Source organism: Sturnira hondurensis, unplaced genomic scaffold, assembly GCF_014824575.4.
Source record: "Sturnira hondurensis isolate 20B ecotype Veracruz unplaced genomic scaffold, ASM1482457v3 Scaffold0016915, whole genome shotgun sequence".
Classification (NCBI taxonomy): domain Eukaryota; kingdom Metazoa; phylum Chordata; class Mammalia; order Chiroptera; family Phyllostomidae; genus Sturnira; species Sturnira hondurensis.
In genome coordinates, this window is record NW_028089546.1 from 241,724 (window position 1) to 263,828 (window position 22,105).

Here is a 22,105-nt window from a genome sequence, read left to right on the forward strand (position 1 = left end):
CCTTAGTTCTGATCTGAAAGCCCCTGACATTCTCCCAATCACCAGGTGGTGGAAAAGGCCCTGCGCTTGGGAAATCTTTCCTTGGATGGCAAATCTTGACCCCAAACCCCACATCTGGGCATTGAGCACTCTTAGGCCCGTGGTTTATGGACAGGCGATGCTTTTCAAGTTTGAAGCCAGGGTTCTGTTCTCCAGTTCTGGCGGGTGTGGTCCAGATTGCACCTTTTCCGCGACGCACCCCGAAACGTGTTTGGACACACGAGGCGAGGGACGGTGGGTGAGGTTGGTTTTCTTCAGGTTGAAGGGATGCGGTGGCGAGAGCGCTCGGAGCGCGCACTCGCTCACACTCTCCCAGCCTGGGCGCGACCGCTCGGAGCGCGTGGTCCGGAGCCGAGTTCCGAGCTCCTTCAGGAGCCGGCACGCGCCCCCAGTTCCCCGCTGGTGCTGGAGTAGGGACAACTGAGATCCCACTCTACCCCGCGCACCCCTGACCCGGCCCCGCCCCGGGCAGCCTCGAGTGGCGGGCGGAGCGCTAGGAACGAGGCGAGCTGGGCTTTGCGGCGCCGCCTCTCCTGGTGCCGGGGGAGGGACGGAGGGGCCGGAAGGGAGAGAGAGAAAGCCGAACGACCGACGACCCGCTGGCAAAGAGCTGCATGCAACCGGTGGGAGGCAGGGCCAGCTGGGGCTGGGGCTCGGGCCGTTTCTCGGCGGGTCCCTAGCGGCGAGCGAGGACGGCCCGGAGGCGGCGGCTCTGAGCTGGCAGGCGGAGGGTTGTCTCCTGCGCCCGCCTGCCCGGCGCGGTCCGAGGATGTGGGGGGGCGATGCCCGGGGCCAGGGACGCGCTCTGTCACCAGGCGCTGCAGCTGCTGGCCGAGCTCTGTGCCCGTGGGGCCCTGGAGCACGACAGCTGCCAGGATTTTATCTACCACCTGCGGGACCGCGCCAGACCCCGTCTCCGCGACCCAGGTGAGTGCCACAGCCACTGCACGGCGCAAACGGAGGGCCGTGGGCTGGGAGTTGGGGTCGCACAGGGGCCTGAGGCAGAAGAGCAACGAGGACTGGAGGGAAGATGTCCGGGCTGGGGGTGGGGGGCTTGTCACTGAGCTAGGGGAGGGGATAGGGAACCAACGCACCGGGGCCTGATGCACCGGGCGAGGATCCTGGTGAAGGATGCTGTGCGGAGGCCGATTCTGGGTGGGCTGGGTTGGGGTTGGAGGGACCACGCCCGCCACCTGCGCTACCTACGCTGGGGCTCTTGGGGAGGCTCCTGAGCTCAGAGCTCCGTGCTCCACTTACCAGGCTCTGCGCTCTGGGCAAGGGGAGGCCTCGGCGGCCTTAGGAGCCGTGGGAAGTGGGAGGAAGCTGGAGGAAAACTCCGGGAAGTTGGGAGTTGGAGACGGCCATGGGCTGCAACTGAATCCTCCTGGGCACGCCTCATCCTCGTGCCGGAGCGCCTATTTCCCTTCCTAGGTCTAGGGTGAGAAGGGCAGGACGGGATATGGCGTTGGGCCGGGGGAGGGAGCCCGGGGGCACTGGGCAGCCGGGCCTGAACCTCTTCCCTCCACGTCCTTTGGCGTGGAGGCGGCCTGGGCCTGGGACGGCCAGCTGCCACCGCTGGGCACACCCTGGTCGGTGGGCTAACCGGTCCCGGCTTGTGCACCTGCAGTTAATCCCTAGTGAAAGTTGCGAAGCTCCGAATGAACTTTGGAAAGTTCATTTATCGTGGCGTTTGTCCAATTCAGGTTGGAGGAGGCAGCTTTGGTGGAGTCATTTGCTTTCCTCAGTGGCCCTGGGTCTCCCACTTCTGTCTTCTCATCCACTGCTGGTTGCCAGAAGACAAATTCCTTCTAAGTATTTACTTGGGATTCTACTCATCTGGAGAAATTATTTTTTTCGAATATTCTCTTAGCCTTACTACTAAAAAAAGAAATGTATTGTGGTTGGACTGTTAATGATGGGGTGAAAAAATGGCCTTCCCCTGGCATTCCTGTGTGTAAATACTGGAAATGAGCTACTGCTGTGCAAATTATCCAGCATGAATCTACCTCATTTTAAGGCAATCTCTTATGTAAAAATCTACTTACCCGGAGGATAAATTAGAGAATTATTTGGTTCATAAAGCGATACCCACTAAGCCTGACTAAAACAGCATTTCCTTGATAGTGTGTCCACAGTGGGTCTGTGGGGTGAAGAGAATCCATCTGTTAAAAGTTTACAGCAGATTTTCTCTACTCAAAGGCTTTTTTTTCTGTTGAAAAAGAAAGATGATTCTTCCCCATTGCCTGTGGTTATGTTAATTAAGTTTATCGGGTGATCAGTAATGTGTTACTCAGGGTGGAGAATTAAGCTGAGAAATACTGTTGGCCCCAAATGATTTCCCCAGAGTTTTAATGTCCAGCCTGCGAGAGTCTTGTTGCTGAATGCGATAGGCTGCGCAGACTGCAGACTCGAATGAACGTGCTTCATTTCATGGATTAATTGGGGGTCCAGGATGGTGTCCCGAGTGCAGAGAGTTCCATCTTTTAGCAGCAGGTACAAGAAAATTACTGGCATGCTCCCTCCAAACCAAGCCTTAGTGTTGTTGTGTCCCACTTCCTTCCCGGGACTGTGCCACAGTTCTCGATGTTGTCCCCAATAAGCAGTCGCCTTTGGCTTTTGTACAAGAGAAGACGGATGAGGTCTCTTGCTGAGTTGCGTGTTTAACATCTTTTTATGCCTCCGTTCTTTGTAATCCATGAGCTGGATCCCATGTTGTTAGGTTTTGGTCAGCCCCTGTACTGGGCAGCCTTTGAGAAGGAGTCGCAGGAGGAGGCTCCTTACAAAAGACAAATCTGATTCCTTGGCTGAGAAAGTCATAGATAAGAATACGCCTTGATACTCTGACAGCACTGCTCTGCTTTCTTCATGTAGGGCATAGGGGTTTTGAGGCAGCCCCCTACAGTTGTGAGTTTGCATCCAAACTTATCCTGCTTTTGAGGAAGGAGTTGCAGGGAGGCTGTGAATGCAAGGTGAGAGGAACTGCGGCTGAAGCTGACATCCAGCGTGCACCCTCTCTTCCAGGGCACTTCAGCTCAGGCCAGAATTCATCTTCACTTCCCTCTTTCCCCTCCTTGCCCATATTAATTCTTATATCAGATACATTTATTTATCTTCATCCCTCTGAAGCTGTTTGTGCAAACCAGGAGTGGCTTTAATTTCTGAGCCCTAAAAGCTGAGTGGCTGGAGAAGCTGCACAGCAAAACTGTGTAAGGTGCCTGTGCTGTTGTGTAGTGTGAACCGGAACCACCATGCACAGCAGCCCTGGATATGAGTCCCTACAGAGGGTTGTCTCTCTAAAAGCGTGACTTCCTTTTCTAAAAAAACAAAAACCAAAACCACCTGGGTGGCACACTCCAGCTTTCTCTATCCATTGTCCTTCCATGGCTACCTAGGGGTGGCTAGGTTTTTTCAAGCTCAATCGAGGAACTTTGGTTTTAAAAGGAGAAAATATATGTAACTCCCTGTGGACTTCAGAATGACATTAAATCTAGGATGTTCGTTCATTTTGTTAGCAGTGGGATAACCCTGGGTTACAGACCAGGGGCCTCAGAAGGGTGATTCTTTGCCCAGGTAGCTGGCAGTACTCTGATGTGGAAATATAGCACCTCATCTTCCTTAACCGGGTGTTAAGACAGGATTTTCTGAAGTGTGATTTGCCTCACCTAGTCCTTCATCTGTACCAACTATGGAAAGTAAAATGCTGACCTTTAAGCTAAGTGCAAGTACTTTTTTTCCCCCATGGAAAACAATTAAAATGTTTCTGCTAAGTGTTTTTAGGTTGTTTCACATACAGAGTGGGGTTTACAGTTGTGAGTACATGAAACACAGAGTCCATTCTTGTATTATTTATTAATTGTTGTGTTATTTTCCATGCAAACAACTGTAAACCTACTTTTGCTCCACACTGTACTGGCAACGTGGGGCATAAACTTACAAATCTCAGAGAATAACCTTCATGGCCAAGGGACGAGCAAGTGCAAAGATCCTGAGGTAGCAGCATCCTTAACGTGATTAGAGGAACTGTGAGTTCAAGGGCATCTGAAGCAGAGTGAAAACGAGAGAATAACACGAAATCTGATCAAGGATTTGAGGGAGAAGATCATGTTGGGCTTGTAAACTATTACATGGTCTTTGATTTTCACTCCGAAATACATACAAACCCATCAGAATGAGTTGAGCAGAGAAGTGGCCATTCACTGGCTGCTGTTTTGAGAAAAGATCATAGCTGAAGGCAGAGAGACCTGTTAGGAGGTTATTGTAGTTACCCAAACAGAGATTGTGGCTTGGACCAGGGCGTTTTTAATGGAGGTGATAAGAAGTAATTGGACTATGGACAGTTTGAAGGTACAGCATTAGGGTTTGTTGATTGGAATGGATGTGAGGCATGAGAGAACAGAAGTTAAGGATGACTTCAAAGCTTTTTGACTTAAGCATCTCAATTCACTACAAAGGAGAAGACTTCAGGGGGAGTTGAGTTGAGTTGGGGTAAGGAGAGGAATAAGGAAGTTTCTGTTTTATTTTGTTTTTAACTGCTAATTGTGTGTTGTCTCTTAGATATTCAGCAATGACCCGAAGCCTGTCTTTAATGTCATCAGATGGCCTGTGCTCATTCTGGAGCTTCATTCTTACTCCTGACGAGGGCCCGTTGCTTATAGGACAGCACCTACTGTTAAAACATTTCCCCTTGGACGGCATGAAAAGCTCTCTTTAACTTCCACTCATTGATCTTGATTGTACTTCCTGGCGTCAAAGAGAATGTCTCTATTCATTATACACCTTTGGCTGTTAGGAAGTGGAGATTTTAACTTTTCTCAACCTGTTGTTTCCCCATCTGGAAAATAAAAGAGGATTAGATCATGGGACTTCCAGGTTTTCACCATGTTTTATTATTTCCCTCACGAGTCTTCTCTTCTGTAGGGTGCCAGCCACATCTGTGCCAAGGGTTTTGTGTAGGTCATTTAATTTAATCCTTACAATGTCTTCTAAGACCTTGCTGCTCAAAATGCTTGTCTGTGGACCAGCACTGGGAGCACCATCTGGGAGATTTTGGGAAATGCAGACTCTCAGGCCCCACGCCAGCCCGACTGCATCTGATTCTCGGTGTTAAGAGGAGCCTCAGGTGAGTCATAAGGACATTAAGGCTCAAGGAGTGTTGCTAGAAGATGGGTGAATGAAAGTTCAGGGAACTAAACAAGCCCAAGGCCATGGGTTCCATTTAAGAAAAGAGTCTAGTCTAAACTAAAGTAGGTCTTAGGTAAACACATCATGTGGACTGAGACTGTAGGTGTTGTTGTGAGTGAAAACTTCCTGGGTACTTTCCATCAGAGCCGTCTCCAGACCTACTTTCTCCATTCGGTACTTCTGTATTGGACTTAATCTCTAAACGTAGGTTAAGTTCTATGCAGTTTTAAGGATTCAGCTGTTTTTTTGTTATGAATTTTTGAATTATATGAATTTGAATGATATGAAATCTTTGAGTTTTATGAATTATTCAGGATACTGGTTTTCCATTGACATTCTAGCATTGTATTTCTAGAGACTTTTCCTCGTTTTCTGGTTTACCTGGTCAGCGGGTGAAGCAGGGCCTCATGGCATAACACTGATGACTCCCCTTTCTAGGTGGATGTTAATCCTACTCAGAAAAAGCTTTTTTCTAGACCAGTGGTTTTCACCATTAGAAACAACTTAGGGAGCTTGAACAAACAAACAAAATTAAAACATTAAATTGGAACCTCTGGGACCAGGGCCTGGTTTCAGTATTGTTTGAGTCCCTCCGCCGACTGCAATGTGCAGCCATGTGGAGGACAAACCATTACGACCCTCAGGGAAGAACGAAGCCACAGGACTCTGCTCAGCTTCCGTGTGTTTCCTGCAAAATTAGGAAAGATGGTACAAATGCCTGGGGTTTTGACTGTTACTCTTGTACTGTTACTACCCAAATCAACTGATTCTTAACTTTCTTTTGACATTATTACCCCAAGCTTTTATTTCATGGGCTCTCTAAAAATATCATGAGACTCTGTTATGTTCATTCAATGCAGGGGGGGGTGGGCGGAGAAAAAAGAACAAATTGAGAAAATCATGTCCAACTACTATTTCATTAAAGGGCCAGAATGTCGAAACTTTACTAATGTCACATTATATTGAATCAGAGTGAAGTAACTCATTAGAAGAGGACATATAACATAATAATTAAATATAGTTTCTAAGGAAAAGTTTCCAAAATAATGATCAAGATTAAATACTATCCTTAAATCACATTTTCAAAGATAGTCAAAAGAGAATCAACCTGAAAACACTGGATTTTTACAAACAGACATTGATGTGATTATGCACAATGGGATTAATTTTAAAAATTAATGTTAATTGCAATCAGAAAATAGTTTCCTAAGGAATGAGTGGCATATTGGATGCATAATATGTGAAGATCTAATTTGCATTTACTTCAGTGACATTTTGGGGCTTCTTCATAAATGTTTTATTTAAACAACTGTGTTTTCATCTCCATAGGATTTCTCTACATGGACCAGTGAATGGTTTAGTCATGAGGTCATTATCGAGAGGGAAAAACAAAAGCAAACTGGTAAAGGCATCACAGGCAGCACTGTGGCCAGCTGCCTCTTCAAGAATAAACAATCAAAAGCATAAATTTTTGATGTGGGCTTAAACTTGTATGGGAAAATTAAGCTGACACCTCAGAGAAATTACCCTGAAATTCTCTATTCTGTGGAGAGTTTGGGTGTTGCTTTCACTGTAAAAGCATATTGGCATTTCTGTGTCTGCATGTACACATGTGCTTTCTCGTATGTTTGGCTTAGAAAAAGATTCCGAGTCCCTTCTTAACTGATTTCCTTGAAGGTGCAAGCAAGTTCACATGCTGATGAGTTAGAGAAAGGGGAGGAGCTTAGCGAGAGGTAGAACTGGGAGAGCAGCCTCATTTTCTAACTGGTGAGTTGGAGTATGTATTTCTCCTTTCAAAATGAAATCACAGTTTCTGCCGTAGAAGTGCATCGTGGCTTTTTCTTTTAAGTGTTGTTTTATCGGTTGGATGTAGCAATGGCTTTACACCAAAGTAATTCCCAAAGACTAGGTTTTTCAGATCTCTTGAAATATTCATCCTGTGCTTGTATTTTATCACACTAAAACTTTTATATCAACATTGATAGAACTGCAGCTGAAAGAAAAATAAATGAACTCACCCAGGAAAACCACGTGATAGAGTAGAATAGGCGAGAGCTTTGGAGTCAGAATCTGAACCTACACCTACTAGCTTTATGACCTTGAGGACAATGTTTAACTCTTCACTGTATTCATCTGTAAAAAGGGAGTGGGCGGCTGTCACAACGCTGTGCCCGGGTGACATGCTCCGTGAGTGGATTTTGGTGGTAGTAGCCTCCCCTGTCCCTGTTTTCTCTCGGCCACGTCCATGAGCATTCATGTCGCACCTATTTGTGATCATTCATGGACAAATATTTCTATTCTGCTTTTCTGTGAGCTTACTGTTTTTACTACAGCTTATTTGCTCAATGTCCCTGGGTAACAATCTTTGTATTCTTGTTTTCTCATCAGTAAAGTGGATTGCTAGCATCCAGATAAAATACAGGATGCCCAGGGCAATTTGAATTTCAGATAAGCAATGGATAATATTGCATGAGACATACTTATACGAAACAATTATAGTTGTTTATCAGAAATCCAAATTGCACTGTGCATCTTATATTTTTTATTTGCTAAATCTGGCAACCATTTATTGGTACCTATCTCATAATGTGTGTGAAGTACCATAGTACCTAGCACATAGCAAATGCTCACTAAGTATTAGCCATTATTTCTATTATTACTATAATTTTTCCATAATGAACAATTGTTATTGTGCAATTATTGTGATGACAATGTGTGTTCCAAAGAGTAGACACACCTTTTTAACTTAACTATTCTTTCTGGGCATTTCTACGTTCTGGTTTTTCATTGTCATAAATAATATCTGTAGTATCCCACTCCCTTTTGGGAAAATTTCTTCATGATAAATTATTGGCAGTGTGCTCAAATTGCTTTCCAAGAGATCTGTTCCATTAAGCCCTGCTACATGCTAACAGTGAATCTACTAGCATTAGGTGGCGTAATGTGAACTCAAGGTTGCTAAGTTAACAGGCTGTGCAGATGCCCGTTTACCTGTACTTTTTAAAGTATCTGGCTTGTCGTTTCGATTCGTACTTCTTGTTGGTAGAATTGAATCTATTTAATATTTTAAATCTACTTATATTTCCTCTTATATAAATTGTTTTCATGTTCTACATGATCTAGAGAATAAACTGTTTATTCTCTACCATGTGATAGGTTATTTCTTGAGAATCTTAAAGTTTTTCTTACCAATTTGCATTAGTTAAAAAGTAAATATCCTACTTCCGGCCAAGATGGAGGTGTAGGTGGACACATGTGCCTCCTCGCACAACCAAAATTAAGGACAACAAAGATTTAAAAACACAAACACAGTCAGAACAGATGGAAAAACTGAACTGTACGAAAGTCTGACAATGATTCAGCCAGATTGGTAAAGGGGCGGAAAGGGGTCATGGAAGGAATAGGTGGTGGATGCCAGACCCGGGTGCACAGGTGGCATGGGGCTGACCACGGTCACACATTTGCATGCAGATAAACTAGGCAAAAACAGGCAGCGAGACAGACTACAAAACCCAGGGCCCCAGCGCTGGGAAATAAAGCCTAAAAGCACTGATTGGAAAGGTGCTAGGAGAGACTCCCAGCCTCACAGGAGAGTTCATTGGAGAGACCCACAGGGTCCTAGAACATACACAGGCCCACCAACCCGGGAGCCAGCATCAGAAGGGCCCAATTTGCTTCTGGGAAGTCGCAGAGGGGACCAAAATCTGAGAGAGACAGGAACAAGCACCATTGTTCCCTCTTTGACCCCACCCCCACATACAGTGTCACAACCCACCTACTGGGTTGCTCCACCCTGGTGAACACATAAGGCTCTGCTCCTCATATGTAACAGGTGCAACCTGACCCAAAAATTATGGCTGGAACGGAAGAACAAAGCAAAGCCAGAGCCAATGCTTTTAAGCAACCAAGAGATAGCCAACCTATCAGATGCACAGTTCAAAATGCTGGTGATTAGGATGCTCACAGAACTGGTTGGTTTTGGTTGCAAATTAGATGAAAAGAATGAGGGCTACACTAAGTGAAATGAAGGAAAATGCACAGGGAACCAATAGTGATGGAAACAAAACTGGGACTCAAATCAATGGAGTGGACCAGAAGGAAGAAAGAAACAACCAAACAGAAAAGAAGGAAGAAACAGGAATTCAAAAAAATGAGGAGAGGCTTAGGAACCTCCAGGACATCTTTAAACACTCCAACATCCAAATTATAGGGGTACAAGAAGGGGAAGATGAAGAGCAACAAGTGGAAAACTTATTTGAACAAATAATAAAGGAGAACTTCCCCAATCTGGCAAAGGAAATCAACTTCCAGGAACTCCAGGAAGCTCAGAGAGTCCCAAAGAAGGTGGGACCAAGGAGGAATACACCAAGGCACATCATAATTGCATCAGCCAAGATTAAAATGAAGGAGAGAATTCTAGAAGCAGCAAGAGATAAGGGGACAGTCACCTACAAAGGAGTTCCCATCAGACTGTCAGCAGATTTCTCAAAAGAGACCTTACAGGCAAGAAGGGGCCTTTAAAGAAGTATTCCAAGTCATGAAAGGCAAAGACCTATATCCAAGATTGCTCTATCCAGCAAAGCTTTCATTTAGAATGGAAGGGCAGATAAAATGCTTCTCAGATAAGATCAAGTTCAAGGAGTTCATCATCACCAAGCCTTTATTATATGAAATGTTAAAGGGACTTATCTAAGAAAAAGAAGATGAAAAATATGAACAGTGAAAGGACAGCAAACTCACAGTTGCTAACAACTACACCTAAAACAAAAGCAAACTAAGAGGACAGCTAGATCAGGAGCAGAGCCACAGAAATGGAGATCACATGGAGGGTTAGCAACAGGGGAGTAGGAAGAGGAGAAGGGGGAAGAAGGTACAGAGAATAAGTAGCATAGACGGTAGGTAGAAAATAGATAGGAGGAGGGCAAGAGTAGTGTGGGAAATGTAAAAGCTTACGACACATGGACATGAACTAAAGGGGGAAATGTGGGTGTGATGGGGGTGTGCAGGGTGGAGGGGAATGAAAGGGGGGGAAGGGGACAACTGTAATAGCATAATCAATAAAATAATAAATTTAATAATTTTAATAAAATTATTTAAAAAATGAAAAAAGAATTCTGTTAAAGTAGATCATAGAAGCACCGTGTACTGAATGAACTCAGGTTCTCTGATTATAATCAATCCATTATACTAACAAGACTGCCTTTGAAAATTTCATTGTAGCATTCATTTTGGAGGATAGTGGTTAAGCTTTAATTAAACAATGTTGAGAAGTTAGTTTTTCATTTTCTGGCCATAATGGCCAAGAGATGAGAACTGACACAGTGTAATATTCTTTCCAATGCAAAGGGCTGCCTTTCTTTATGTAGAACATGAAAACAATTTGTTGTTACGTAACTTGGGTATCTTTTTCTTTGTTTTCTTTCCCTCTTTCCAACCTTCCTTCCCTCCCAGCACTTATGTATGTGGCCTTGACTCTAGCCATACAGATACATTCACTCTTTTGTAATTATAATTAAGTAAAATTTTTGAAAAATTGAGAGTCTCTTAAGGTCCAGCACTACATTAGGCATCAGTAATTCAGAGATACGTTAGACATAGTTATTGCCTCTGTGGAATTGAGATAAAACAATAATTACAACAAATGAAATAAAGACAAGAAGGGAGATATGTGCTGGATACTCTGCAGGGAAGGAGAGAAGTGATTAGCTGACTTGAGCTGGTCTGCAGAGGATTCCCAGAAAAGTTGATTTGGGGGTGGAGCACTTTGCCTAGAAAGGACCATCTAGGAATTTACAAAAGTCCTAAGACAGGAGGGAGTGGATCTTTGGTAAAAGTGAATGGAGTGTGTGTTGGAAATGTTGAGTCTGTTTCTAGTAAACACCGGTCAGTTCACGGAAGTTCTTGTATGCCATTGTCTAAGTCCCACAGAAAACTGGGCTAGAGCACTCTGATGCAGAAATCTCGAAAGAAGTACATTGTACAGTAATGAGCCCAAAGGACCAATTCTCAGCAAAGTACTGCAGGAAATTTCAGGATGGGGGAAGTTCTGTGAGTGCACTCAAGTCTGCCTGGTTCTTCATGGGAAAGAAGCTCAAGGGAATGGCAAGGATGTTCTTCCCATCTGAGGAACGGTCCTGACAGATCGAAGTCACTGAATGGAGACTTACCTATTTTAGATTCCCCAGTCACGTCACCCTGAAATGCAGCTGTAGTACCGCATACAATTGTAAAAACTGCCTTAAGCAACTTTAGTCATCTGGTTCGTATGTGTGGGCTCCAGATAATAATTTCAGACCATGTTGACAGTGACATCTTGCTTCCTTGCCTTTTATTTAATAATGACAAAGCAATGTGTTCAGTTGCATTGCAACCACTCAGTTTGTGGATATGCATGATCTTTATTTTTCTGATTTTATAGAGCCCAGGAGGGAGTAACACGGAATGTCTGCCTAGTGCCTACCAAGCTATGCTGCGGAGATGGTGCTTTATTCTGTATACAAGGGAGGCCAAGGAGCCAGCACAGTTTGTTAAAAGTAATTGAACTGAATGCTTTTAGGTGCATCATGCACTCTCCATTTTTCATATCCACCCTACCACCACATCCCACACACATAAACTCTATTTACCACATTTATGGGATATGCCAGCACTAAAGACAGTTCACTTTGTATCAGCTATAGCTCTGAAGACCCACTGAAGAGTTTTAAGCTGAAAATTGAGGTGAACAGATTTATCTCTTAATTAGATCACTTGGGAGGCAGGATGAAGTTGATTGGACAGATTATGACTTAGTGATGTATTACATTTACTCATCAAATGTTTATTGAGGACTTCTGGTCAAGATGGAGGTGTAGGTAGACATGCTTCACCTCCTTACACAACCACAAAAAAATTACAACTAAATCTTAAAACAAATAACACCCAGAACTGTCAGAAAACGGAACTGTATAGAAGTCCAACAACCAAGGATTTGAAGAAGTCGCATTCATCCAGACTGGCAGGAAGGGAGGAGACACAGACAGGCAGAGAGGCGAGGTGTGGCATGGAGATGCGGAGGTCACCGAATAGGCAGGATAGGTATGGGCGGTCCCACATTCACATATGATGGGTAAAAGGGAAGAGGCATACCTTGGGATCAAGTGATTCCAGACTGCACAACCCAGGGGTCCAGTGCTGGGAGGATAAATCCCCATAAATTCTGGTTATAAAAAAACACTGGGAGTTGGGGCAGAAGGAAGAAATTGCTAGATTTTCAGGAAATTTCACTGCTGGGATTATAACCTAAGAACCCTGAAATACCAGTGCAAAAGAACCTATGCACCCCAGTGTTCAGAGCAGCACAATTTCCAGTGGTCAAGTGCTGGAAGCAAAGTGCCCATCAGAAAACGAATGTATCAAAAAACTGTGGTACATTTACACAGCGGAATACTATGCAGCAGAAAGAAAGGAGCTACTACCCTTCACAACAGCATGGATGGAGCTGGAGAACATTATGCCAAGTGAAATAAGCCAGGTGATGAAAAACAAATACCATATGATCTCACCTGTAAGTGGAACCTAATCAGCAAAACAAACAAGCAGGCAAAATATGACCAGAGACATTGAAATTAAGAAAAATCTGACAGTAACCAGAGGGGAGGAAGGAGGGAAATAATGGGAAAGATGGGAAAGGGTCATCAAAGAACATGTATAAAGGATTCATGGACAAAGCTAAAGGGTGTAGGATTGAGGGTGGGGGGACAGGGCAAAGTGGTGGTGGGAGAATAGAGGCAACTATACTTGAACAACAATAAAAGAAAGAAAAAAATGCCAAAGGTTAAAGTTAAAGAGAGAATCTTAAAAACAGCAAGAGAAAGCGGAGAGTTACCTATGAAGGAGTACCCATAAAACTGTCAGCTGATTTCTCAAAAGAAACTGCTGGCAAGAGGGCACTGGCAAGAAGTATTCAAAGTGATGAAAAGCCAGGACCTACATCCTGGACAGATTACTCTGTCCAGTAAAGCTATTATTTAGAATGGCAGGACAGATAAAGTGCTTCCCAGACAAGATAAAGCTAAAGGAATTCATTATCACCAAGCCATTATATGAAATATTAAAGGGACTTATTTAAGAAAAAGAAGATCAAAACTATGAACATTTTTAAAAAGGCAGCAAATTCACAACTACTAACAACTGAAAATTTAAAAACAAACCCTACACAAACCTTAACAGGAACAGAGTCATAGTTATGGAGACCATTTGGAGGCTTATCAACTGGGAGGGATAAGGCAGAGAATGGGGGGAAAGGTGCAGGGATTCAAAAGCATAATTGCTAGGTGCAGAATAGACAAGAGGAGGTTAAGAACAGTATAGGAAGTGGAGAAATCAAAGAACTTACATGCATGATCCATGGACATGAACTAAGCTGCAGGGAGATTATTAGAGGGAAAGGAGATACCAGGCGGAGGGGGGCAGAAGGGAGAAAATCAGGACAACTGTAATAACACAATCAAGAAAATATACTTAAAATGTTTATTGAGCATCTCCTTTGTGCAAGGCCCTGTTCTAGGTATTGTACATACCATAGACTTAGATACAGTGTTGTACATACAGTAATCAAACAAAAAGCCCTCATGAAATGTACATGTTGGTGAGAAGAAAATGGTAATACGTAAATAAATGAACTAAATACATAGTACATTGGACTGTAATGGAAAGTAAAGTGCAGCCTGGGAAGAGAATAATGTATGGGAAATAAAATAGCATCACTGAAAAATTTATGTGTGAGTCAAGGTCAGAGGGAGATGCAGGAACAGGCATGCACATATGAAGAGGAAGAACATTCCAGGCAGGGCAATAGCAAGTATAAAGGTCCTGAGACAGGAACAATGCCTGCCATGTTCCTGTATTAGCTAATACAGGAAAGAAGTAGCATGCAAGGTCAAAGAGGTGATAGCAGGTTCATCGTAGGACTGTATAGGCTGTCTTACTCAGTAAGATGGGAAGCCGCTAGAAAGTTTTAAGCAGAGAAATAATAATACCTGGATTGGGAAGAGTAAGGATCACTCTGACCAGCATACAGAAAACAGACTGTAGGAATGTAAGGGTGGACTCGGGACAAGTGGTGATGTGGCTGGTGTGGGAGGTGGTGACTTGGCTCAGAGTGATGGCAGCAGAGGAAGTGAGAGGTGGTCAGATTCCAGGTAGCTTGAACGTAGAGCTGACAGGATTTATTGGTGGATGGATGGATGTAAAGCGTGAGAGACAGAGAGGGATCAAGAATGAGTGTAAGATTTTGGCCCGAGCAAGAACATGCAGTTTTAAGAGAAGTAAGTTTGAGGGGAATGATTAGGTGCTCAGTTTTGGATGTGTTAAGTTGGAGATGCTTATTAGTGAGCCAAGTGGGAAACAGACTGGGAGGATGGATATATGAGTCTGGAGTTTGGGAAAGATGGCTGAACAAGAGATACAGATGTGAGAGTTGCAGTCATAGAGCTATTTAAAATGAGTCTGACTGAAGTCATTTAGGAAGGCAGTGTGACTAGAGGAGAGAAGAGGACCAGGACTGAGTTCTAGAACTCTCCAACCCTAAGCAGTGGAGAAAAGTTGCAGAACCAGCGAGAGGAGACTACTGTAATAAAGAGGGACCCGAAAATCCAAGCAAGAGTGTTGACCTGAAAGCCAAGATGAAGAAGGTGTGTCAAAGATGAAGGAATAAGCAACTATGTCAGATGCTACCATGAGAGCTGGTACAGTAAGAATGAGTACTGAGTACTGACCACTACAGTTGGTAACGTAGGGGACACTGGAAGTGAAGTTGACCAGCAGTTTTGGGAAAGAGATGGAAACAACATCTTGATTGGAGTGGCCTTAAGAGAAACTGACAGAAGGGGTATTGGGGGCAATGAGTACAGACTACTCTAAGCTTTTTGGCAAGCAAGTAGAAAAGTGGATTAATAGTTGCTGGTGAGGAAAGTGAGATCAGGGGTTTTGGTTTTTGCTTTAAATTGTAAGAGATAACAGCACGAATGTGACGGGAATGATATAGTAGAGAACAAGAACGCATGATGTAGGATGAGGAGGAGAGGATTGCTGGAGCAATATCCTTCAATGGCTACTGGGATATCCTTCATTGGAGTTCAAGAAACAAGTCTAGTCTGCACATGTACACTTAGGAAGCATCAGCACAAAGATGATGTTTAAAGCTGAGAAACTAGATCACCAGCGGGCAAGTGAAGAGTAAAAAGAAGTCAAACAACTAATTAGAGGTTCCGGGGCAACAAGGGAAAGAGAAAAGATCAGCAAGTACAGTGGGTGGAAGATCAGGATTGTGGTGTCCTGGACGTGAAGAAAGTATTCCTGGGAGAGCGGGGGAGCCCTTGTGTGAAATGCAGCTGACGATCAAGTAAGAATGAGGACCAAGAACTGACTGTTACATTTAGCAACACAGAGGTGCATTGGTGACCTTGAACTGAGTGATTTTGGAGGAGTGTTCGGTGAGTTGAGTTAGTGAAAGTCTGAGTAGAGTGTCTTCAAGAGAGAACCAGAGAAGTTGAAGAAAGAGAATTGCATTGCCTTTTTTTTTTTTTTTTTGTAAAAGAAAAATAATTCAAAAGATGGTTTTTAAAGAAAGGTAAAAAAACTGTATGTTTGTATACTGGAAAGAACTTAAAAAAATGATACAGAAGATTGAACTGCCTGAGTGATGTGCTTGAGTGAGTGGGTTTTTCAACAGTTTGTTCATTGTCAGGGAGTCAGTGCAGAGTATACGGGCCCAGGTGTGTGGACGTGGTTTGGGGATGTTACAGAAGTTTGCCTTCTGATTGCTCTTCCATTATGTGCGAAAAAGGAAGCATCAAGGTATCGGCTAAGAGTGAGGATGGAGTAGGAGGTGATGGAGGCTTCAAAACAGGAAAGGTATAAATGATAGTGCAGGAGATAGGAGAGTAAATGGATTGGGGAGGTGGAGAGTAAATGGATTGGGGAGCCCGCAGTGTCTGCGGTGTTATGGATGAGGCATGAGACAAATTCACATGGACTACAGAGTCCTGTGGAGAAAAAGGGATGGCATGGCTACTCCCTCAAGGGGGGAGTGCCTCAGAACAGCCTGGCCACTCTCTCAAGGGGAGAGTGTGCTGACCCTTGCCTGGACAGACTTTTATTGAGATTAATTTGTGCAAGAATACAGATACAGCTTATTAATCACTGTCAGGCAGTAAAGATCAAATGATAGATGGCATACAAAGAACTCTGAGGGCTTATTCTGAGTCAGGGACTGTTAGCTAAAGGGCTACAAAACTTTGGGAAACACATTCATTTCCTGCTTGGACCTTTATCATTTAACTAAGAGCATTCTTAGCAAAGCAGGTTTCACAGGATTTTACATATTGGTTCTTAAGCCTGATTGCCCTGGGGAACCTGCCCTTTCCAGCACAAGGCTGCACTGCCCTCTGTCATTGTTTCAGGCTTAAGTCAGGGAGTAGAAGTAAGGCAGCCAAGAGATTAGAAGACTTCTCACAGACAGAATGAGGACTCAGGCTTTGTCAAAGCCAAGGGGCATGGGTCCATCACCCCCTTTCTCCATAGCCCCCAAATCCTTCCCTGGTGCCTCCACATGATCATGCCTGTCTTAGGTCATTCCCTCCTTGGGGAATCTTACTCATCATTGGCTAACCGATCAAGCACTGGGGGCCAGTATGGAAGAAGGAGCAGAAGTGGTGCTCCTGCCAGGGAGATAAGCTTTGTCTCCCTAGTGGCTTATGGTCCAAAGGTCACTCACTCAGCCTTAGTCATGGGGGGTTTACAGCTCCTGAAACCAGGCAGGGAGGTTCCCAGCAGTGGAGTATGCTTGCCAGGCAACATGAAGGGCCCACTTGAAGTGGATCATGAATGGAAAGTGATATCCACCACCATCGGTGTGAAATTTTCTTCCATGCAGCTCTGTTGGTGCAGGCATGAAGAGACAGGAGTTTTGTTTGAGCAGGGCCGTGCTTATGTGTGACAGTGAAAGAGTGGCCGAGTTGAGGGTTTGTAGAATGGAGTGATTGGAATGACTGACTGAAATTTCATGTGAGTAAGGAGAGTAAAGTGGACATGTGAGGGGTTAAGGGTTAGTGGAGAGGTGAAAGGGTTAGGGGATTGTGGGTCCTCTGGGGTGGAAGGCTTACTGAGAGTTCAATGAAAAGGAGGAGGGCCGAGGTTATGGAGGGGCTGCAGTGGCTGGGTGGCTGGTTTCGGGTGTGATCATGGGTGTGAGGCCCTACAGTCAGGTGGAGGACAAATTATTGAAGGAGACAAGGGGAGAAATGAAAAAAATTTTTCCATTCTTCTGTTTTGGAGGTATTGAATAAACCAAAAATTAAGACAAAAATAGTGGTGGAGAGAGTGACGACTAGTCAGAAATGGGGTGGGGGTGTGACCTGAAGACTGATGGGTGTCCATGACAAGGTTGGGTAGCTGTGGTGCAGTGGTACATAGGCAACCTGAGAGTCAGAGCTGGGGCATTCAGAGAAAACACCGGAAGTAGTAGACTCTTAGTGTTTATTAGGCAGCAGTGTTGAAGGAGTGCATTAAAAAAATGGACTTGAAGAAGAGGGGATAGGTATAAAAAATATTCAAAGGTAAGAGAGTCAGTACACTGAAATGAAGCGGAGGGATGCTAATTCCCATATTTTTGGCATAAGTGCCTGGGAGGATGGTCGTGTGATTTGTCAGGTTTACTGTGGGATCTCAGGCATGTTTTGTGGGAAAGTAATATAATTAGTTTTGAATGCTTTATGTGTGAGGATGTGTATGAGATCTGATGCAGATGTTCAGGGCAGTTAACTGGTGGAGCCATTGGAAAGAAGTTACCAGAGATCAAAGAGAGTGAGAACTGGTTGAATTCCGAGGCCACTTCTAAATTGAAGGGTTTTGAAAAGTGACTCTCAGTTCGGTTATGCATCCAAATCACTGGGGAATTTTTGACAATGCAACTGCCCTGTCCCCAGACGGACTAAATCAGAATCTTCTGGGCTGACACCTAAAATACCTCAACGCATGAGTCCCATGTGCAGCCAGGGCTGCAGAGGACATGCATTCATGGCCTTTATGGATTGAAATTGCTTTTTACAACCCCATTGTCAAAATAAATGCTCTAACCATTTGCATAAAACGGTTATAAAATATTAGGCAAGGAAATCCAAGCACAAAAATGCATTTACTGTCATTGATCCTTTTTTTTTCTTACCACAGTGGGAGTTATATCAAAGTATTTATAAGTATGGCTGATGTTGGTGCAACTAATAATAAATTCTGTATACAGTTTAGTGGTGGGGTGTAACTATAGCATTCTGGCACTAAATTCATGGTCTTCTTTATTGCTAGACATGAAGTACTATGATTGCTATTTATTTTTAATTTAGGAAAACCATGCTGTAAATGAACTCTAAAAATCCTAAGTAGGCTGTGAACTTAGAAAAGAACGTGGTTTCTTGATTCCTGTAGGCTGTCACTCATGCTTGCTAGTTGTTCACTTCCTGTCAGAAAAACCTGGAAAACAAAGAGGGGCCACATTAGAACCACATTTAACACTTTTTAGAAAAATGTAAGGTCGAACATATTTTCTTGTCTGAATTTCTCAGATGACCGGGGTGCCAATGGATGGCATAGCTGCGCTAGCTCTGAAGGCTTCCCAAATTACTTCAGAGGGAAAGAGAAAACTGTTGTTTGGTTTTCTTTAATCTGTTCCACTGTGGCTGCTACTTTAGATTTAATGTCACTGTAATATCCTGATTTTATAGGTCATCCTTCTTCCAGGGCTTTAAAGTGCTTCGTGTGAATTACTTTAATTTTCAAAGAGCTAAAATTCATCATATTATGGAGTGTACTTCAGAGAGAGTCTACAAAGTGTTTCTTTTTTCCTTTCCACTCCTATTGGTGGGGTATTGATTCTAACTCCACACAGCTTTGGGGCCCATTTTTGTGTGGATTACTGTAGGCTTCTCTGGGGGAATCTAATCCCCATAGGTTCAATTTGAGAGGATCCACTCTGCAGGCCGATAAAGATTAAAATAGCAGCTCATTTCCATTACATTAGCTTTATGATCTTTTAATTTTTATATCGTCCAATGCTTCAGTGGCTTAGTCACAAGTGTCCTACCAGTGCCTTAGTACGTGGGAATTGGGAAATTCTATTGGACAGATTCACAAAACAGCAGCTCTGTAGCGTGTGCCTTTACGGTAAGAGGTGATGGTCTAGAGCTGTGGTCATGGGGCTATGATGGTCAGATTTAATGGGAGAAGCTCCTGGAGAGCAGCAGGTATTAAACAGTGGCCTTAATAATGCAGCTGAGAACATGGGGAAATGCCAGGAGGATTAGAGTTGGCTTTACACTACTTGATTCTTTAAATGTTCAGGAAATGGTTTCATTAAATGTATTAAAATAACAAGTGCAAAATATCTGTGGATTTTATATTGTCTTTATCTGCTCTTTTTGCGAGGCCTCATGCTAACTAAACTGACATTTCTACAATAAACATACTGAATTGACATAGAAGTGATTAAGTAAAACTTATTTTAAACTTATAAGTAGGACAATGAACAATGAAGACTTAGCAGCCTTGAACTTTTACTTTTAAGGAAAAGAGCAATATTTAAATATAGAGAACCAAGTTTATTAGGACTTCAGAAGTTAGAAAAATCTGAATTATAGTGGGAGACTACCACATTTCACTAAATAATGTGACATTTCAAATAGATAAAATAAATGCATAAATAGAGGATAGAAAAGTGTACTTAAAAGTTTGATTTATATGAAATACTTACGGAATTTTCTACTCACCTGGAGAAAAATAATGTCCATAGAATATTTCATTAAAAGGGAACTGGTCAGGCCATAAAAAGGGACTTTAGGTCCAAGGAATCAGAAGTGTATGGGCCATATTTACTGACTATGATGCAGTAAAACTATCAGTGAAAGAGCAACAAGAAACAACAACACCAAAACCCTAAACACGTAAAAATCAAACTTTTTCAGAGATACTTCAGGAAAAAAGAAGATCCGAAATAGAAACTAAAATTATAGACATGGAAAATACAATGGAAATGATAGGACATATATCAAAACTGTGGAGTCCAGCCAAAGCTATATTTAGATGAAAATTAATAACTTTAGCTCATTATACTAAATAAATAGAATGATAGAAAATAAATAAACCAACCATTAAATTATAGAACCTAGAAATGGAAAATTATAGTAAACCAAAAAAGCGGAGCAAAGCATTAGTGAAACAAACAAAAAAGAATTAGAAAGTGGGAAAAAGAAACAAAGAAAAGATCATATTAATAAACAAAACCAAGGTTTGTTTCTTTGAATTAAAAATAAGTATTTTGCTATTCTTACCCCCCAAAATGAGAAAACATAAAGCAAAAGGAATGAGGAAAGGGATTTAATAACATATAAAAGAGATTTAAAAACTTATGTAAGAAAATGCCATATATACCAATGATGTGAACATACAAATTAAGTGCAAGGTGTAAACATCTCAAGCATGTATAAAAATATTTAGAGGCCATTATAAGAAATGTAACTCATAAAAAGCTACAGGCCCAGGTATTTGTATAGGTTAGTCTATCAAAATATCAAGTAATATGTCTCTCTTTTGTTGGAACCATAATAGTTATTGCAAATTTGTTTTAAATTCTCACTGAAAAAAAAAGCCCCAACATTTTAAATTAGCACAAGAAATAAAAGGTCACAAGCACTTCTATTATCCAGGAGGAATTACTGTTATTTACTTTTTTTTAAAAAAGCAAACTAGCATTGGAATTGCTAGATGTAGACTCACACACATTGACTATGTGCATACAAAATTATCAAGTTTTTCTCTGGAGAGACTAAACAAAACTATTCCAGAATGGAGTCATGTGTGTTCTTTATATATTTTGGCGATCAAACCCTTGGCCAAGGTATCACTGGCAAATATATTTTCCCATAAGCTTGGTTCCCTTTCATTTTGCTGATGTTTTCTTTAGCCATGCAAAAGCTTTTTATTTTGATAAAGTCCCATTTGTTTATTCTTTCCCATATGTCCCTTACTCTAGGGCACATATTAGTAAAAATATTGCTGCATGGAATATCTGAGATTTTCCTGCCTATGTTCTCCCCCAGGACTTTTATGATGTCATGACTTATATTTAAATTTTATCCATCTTGAGTTTATTCTGGTGTATACTGTAAGTTGGTAGTCGAGTTTCATTTTTTTTTTGCATGTACCTGTCCAGGTCTCCCAATATTCATTTGTTGAAGAGGCTATTTTTAATCCATTTTATGCTTGTGCCTGCTTTGTTGAATATTAGTTGACCATAGAGACATGGGTTTATTTCTGGGCTCTCTATTCTGTTCCATTGATATATGTATCTGTTCTCAAGCTAGTACCAGACTGTTTTGATTACAGTCACCTAGTAATGTGGTTTGATATCAGGTATTGTGATGCCTCCTACTTTTATGAGGCTAATATCATAGTGATATTAAATCGGACAAAGTCAATAGGAAAAAAACTTTTTAAAAATACTTAACACATGTAAAAAAATCTCAGGCACATAAATACCCAAATTATTTTTTTATAGCAGAAAGAGGGAGAGTAAATTTATTAAGCAGCATTACACTCCACAGAACATGGGAGCAGGTCACTTCTGAGCAGAGATTATCCCTCAGTGACCGGAAGGATTCTATTCTTTTTTAAAAAAACTTTTTTATTGATCTTCAAATATAGTGTCCCCATTTCACCCTCTTACTCTCCCCTATCCTACCCCCCCCACATTCATTCCCCACCCCACTGTCTTTGCCCATGGGTCCTTTATACATGTTCCTTGACCCTTCTCCTTCTTTTCCCCTTATCCCCCCCTCCTCCCCTTTAGTCACTG

At 42.6% G+C, this 22,105-nt stretch overlaps 1 protein-coding gene across 3 annotated transcripts in view; it reads left to right on the plus strand.

Annotated features, from left to right (window-relative positions):
* Positions 1–559: 559 nt before the first annotated feature.
* SYT9 (synaptotagmin 9) overlaps positions 560–22,105 on the plus strand; it is a 191,682-nt gene continuing 170,136 nt past the window's right edge. The window contains exon 1 of one of the 3 annotated variants that reach the window (XM_037067006.1): positions 560–966. In XM_037067006.1, the coding sequence (XP_036922901.1) occupies positions 822–966 (145 nt within the window). In that variant the 5' untranslated portion in view covers positions 560–821. The remainder of the gene's footprint in view (positions 967–22,105) is intronic. The other 2 variants (XM_037067004.1, XM_037067005.1) reach the window with 2 other exon arrangements.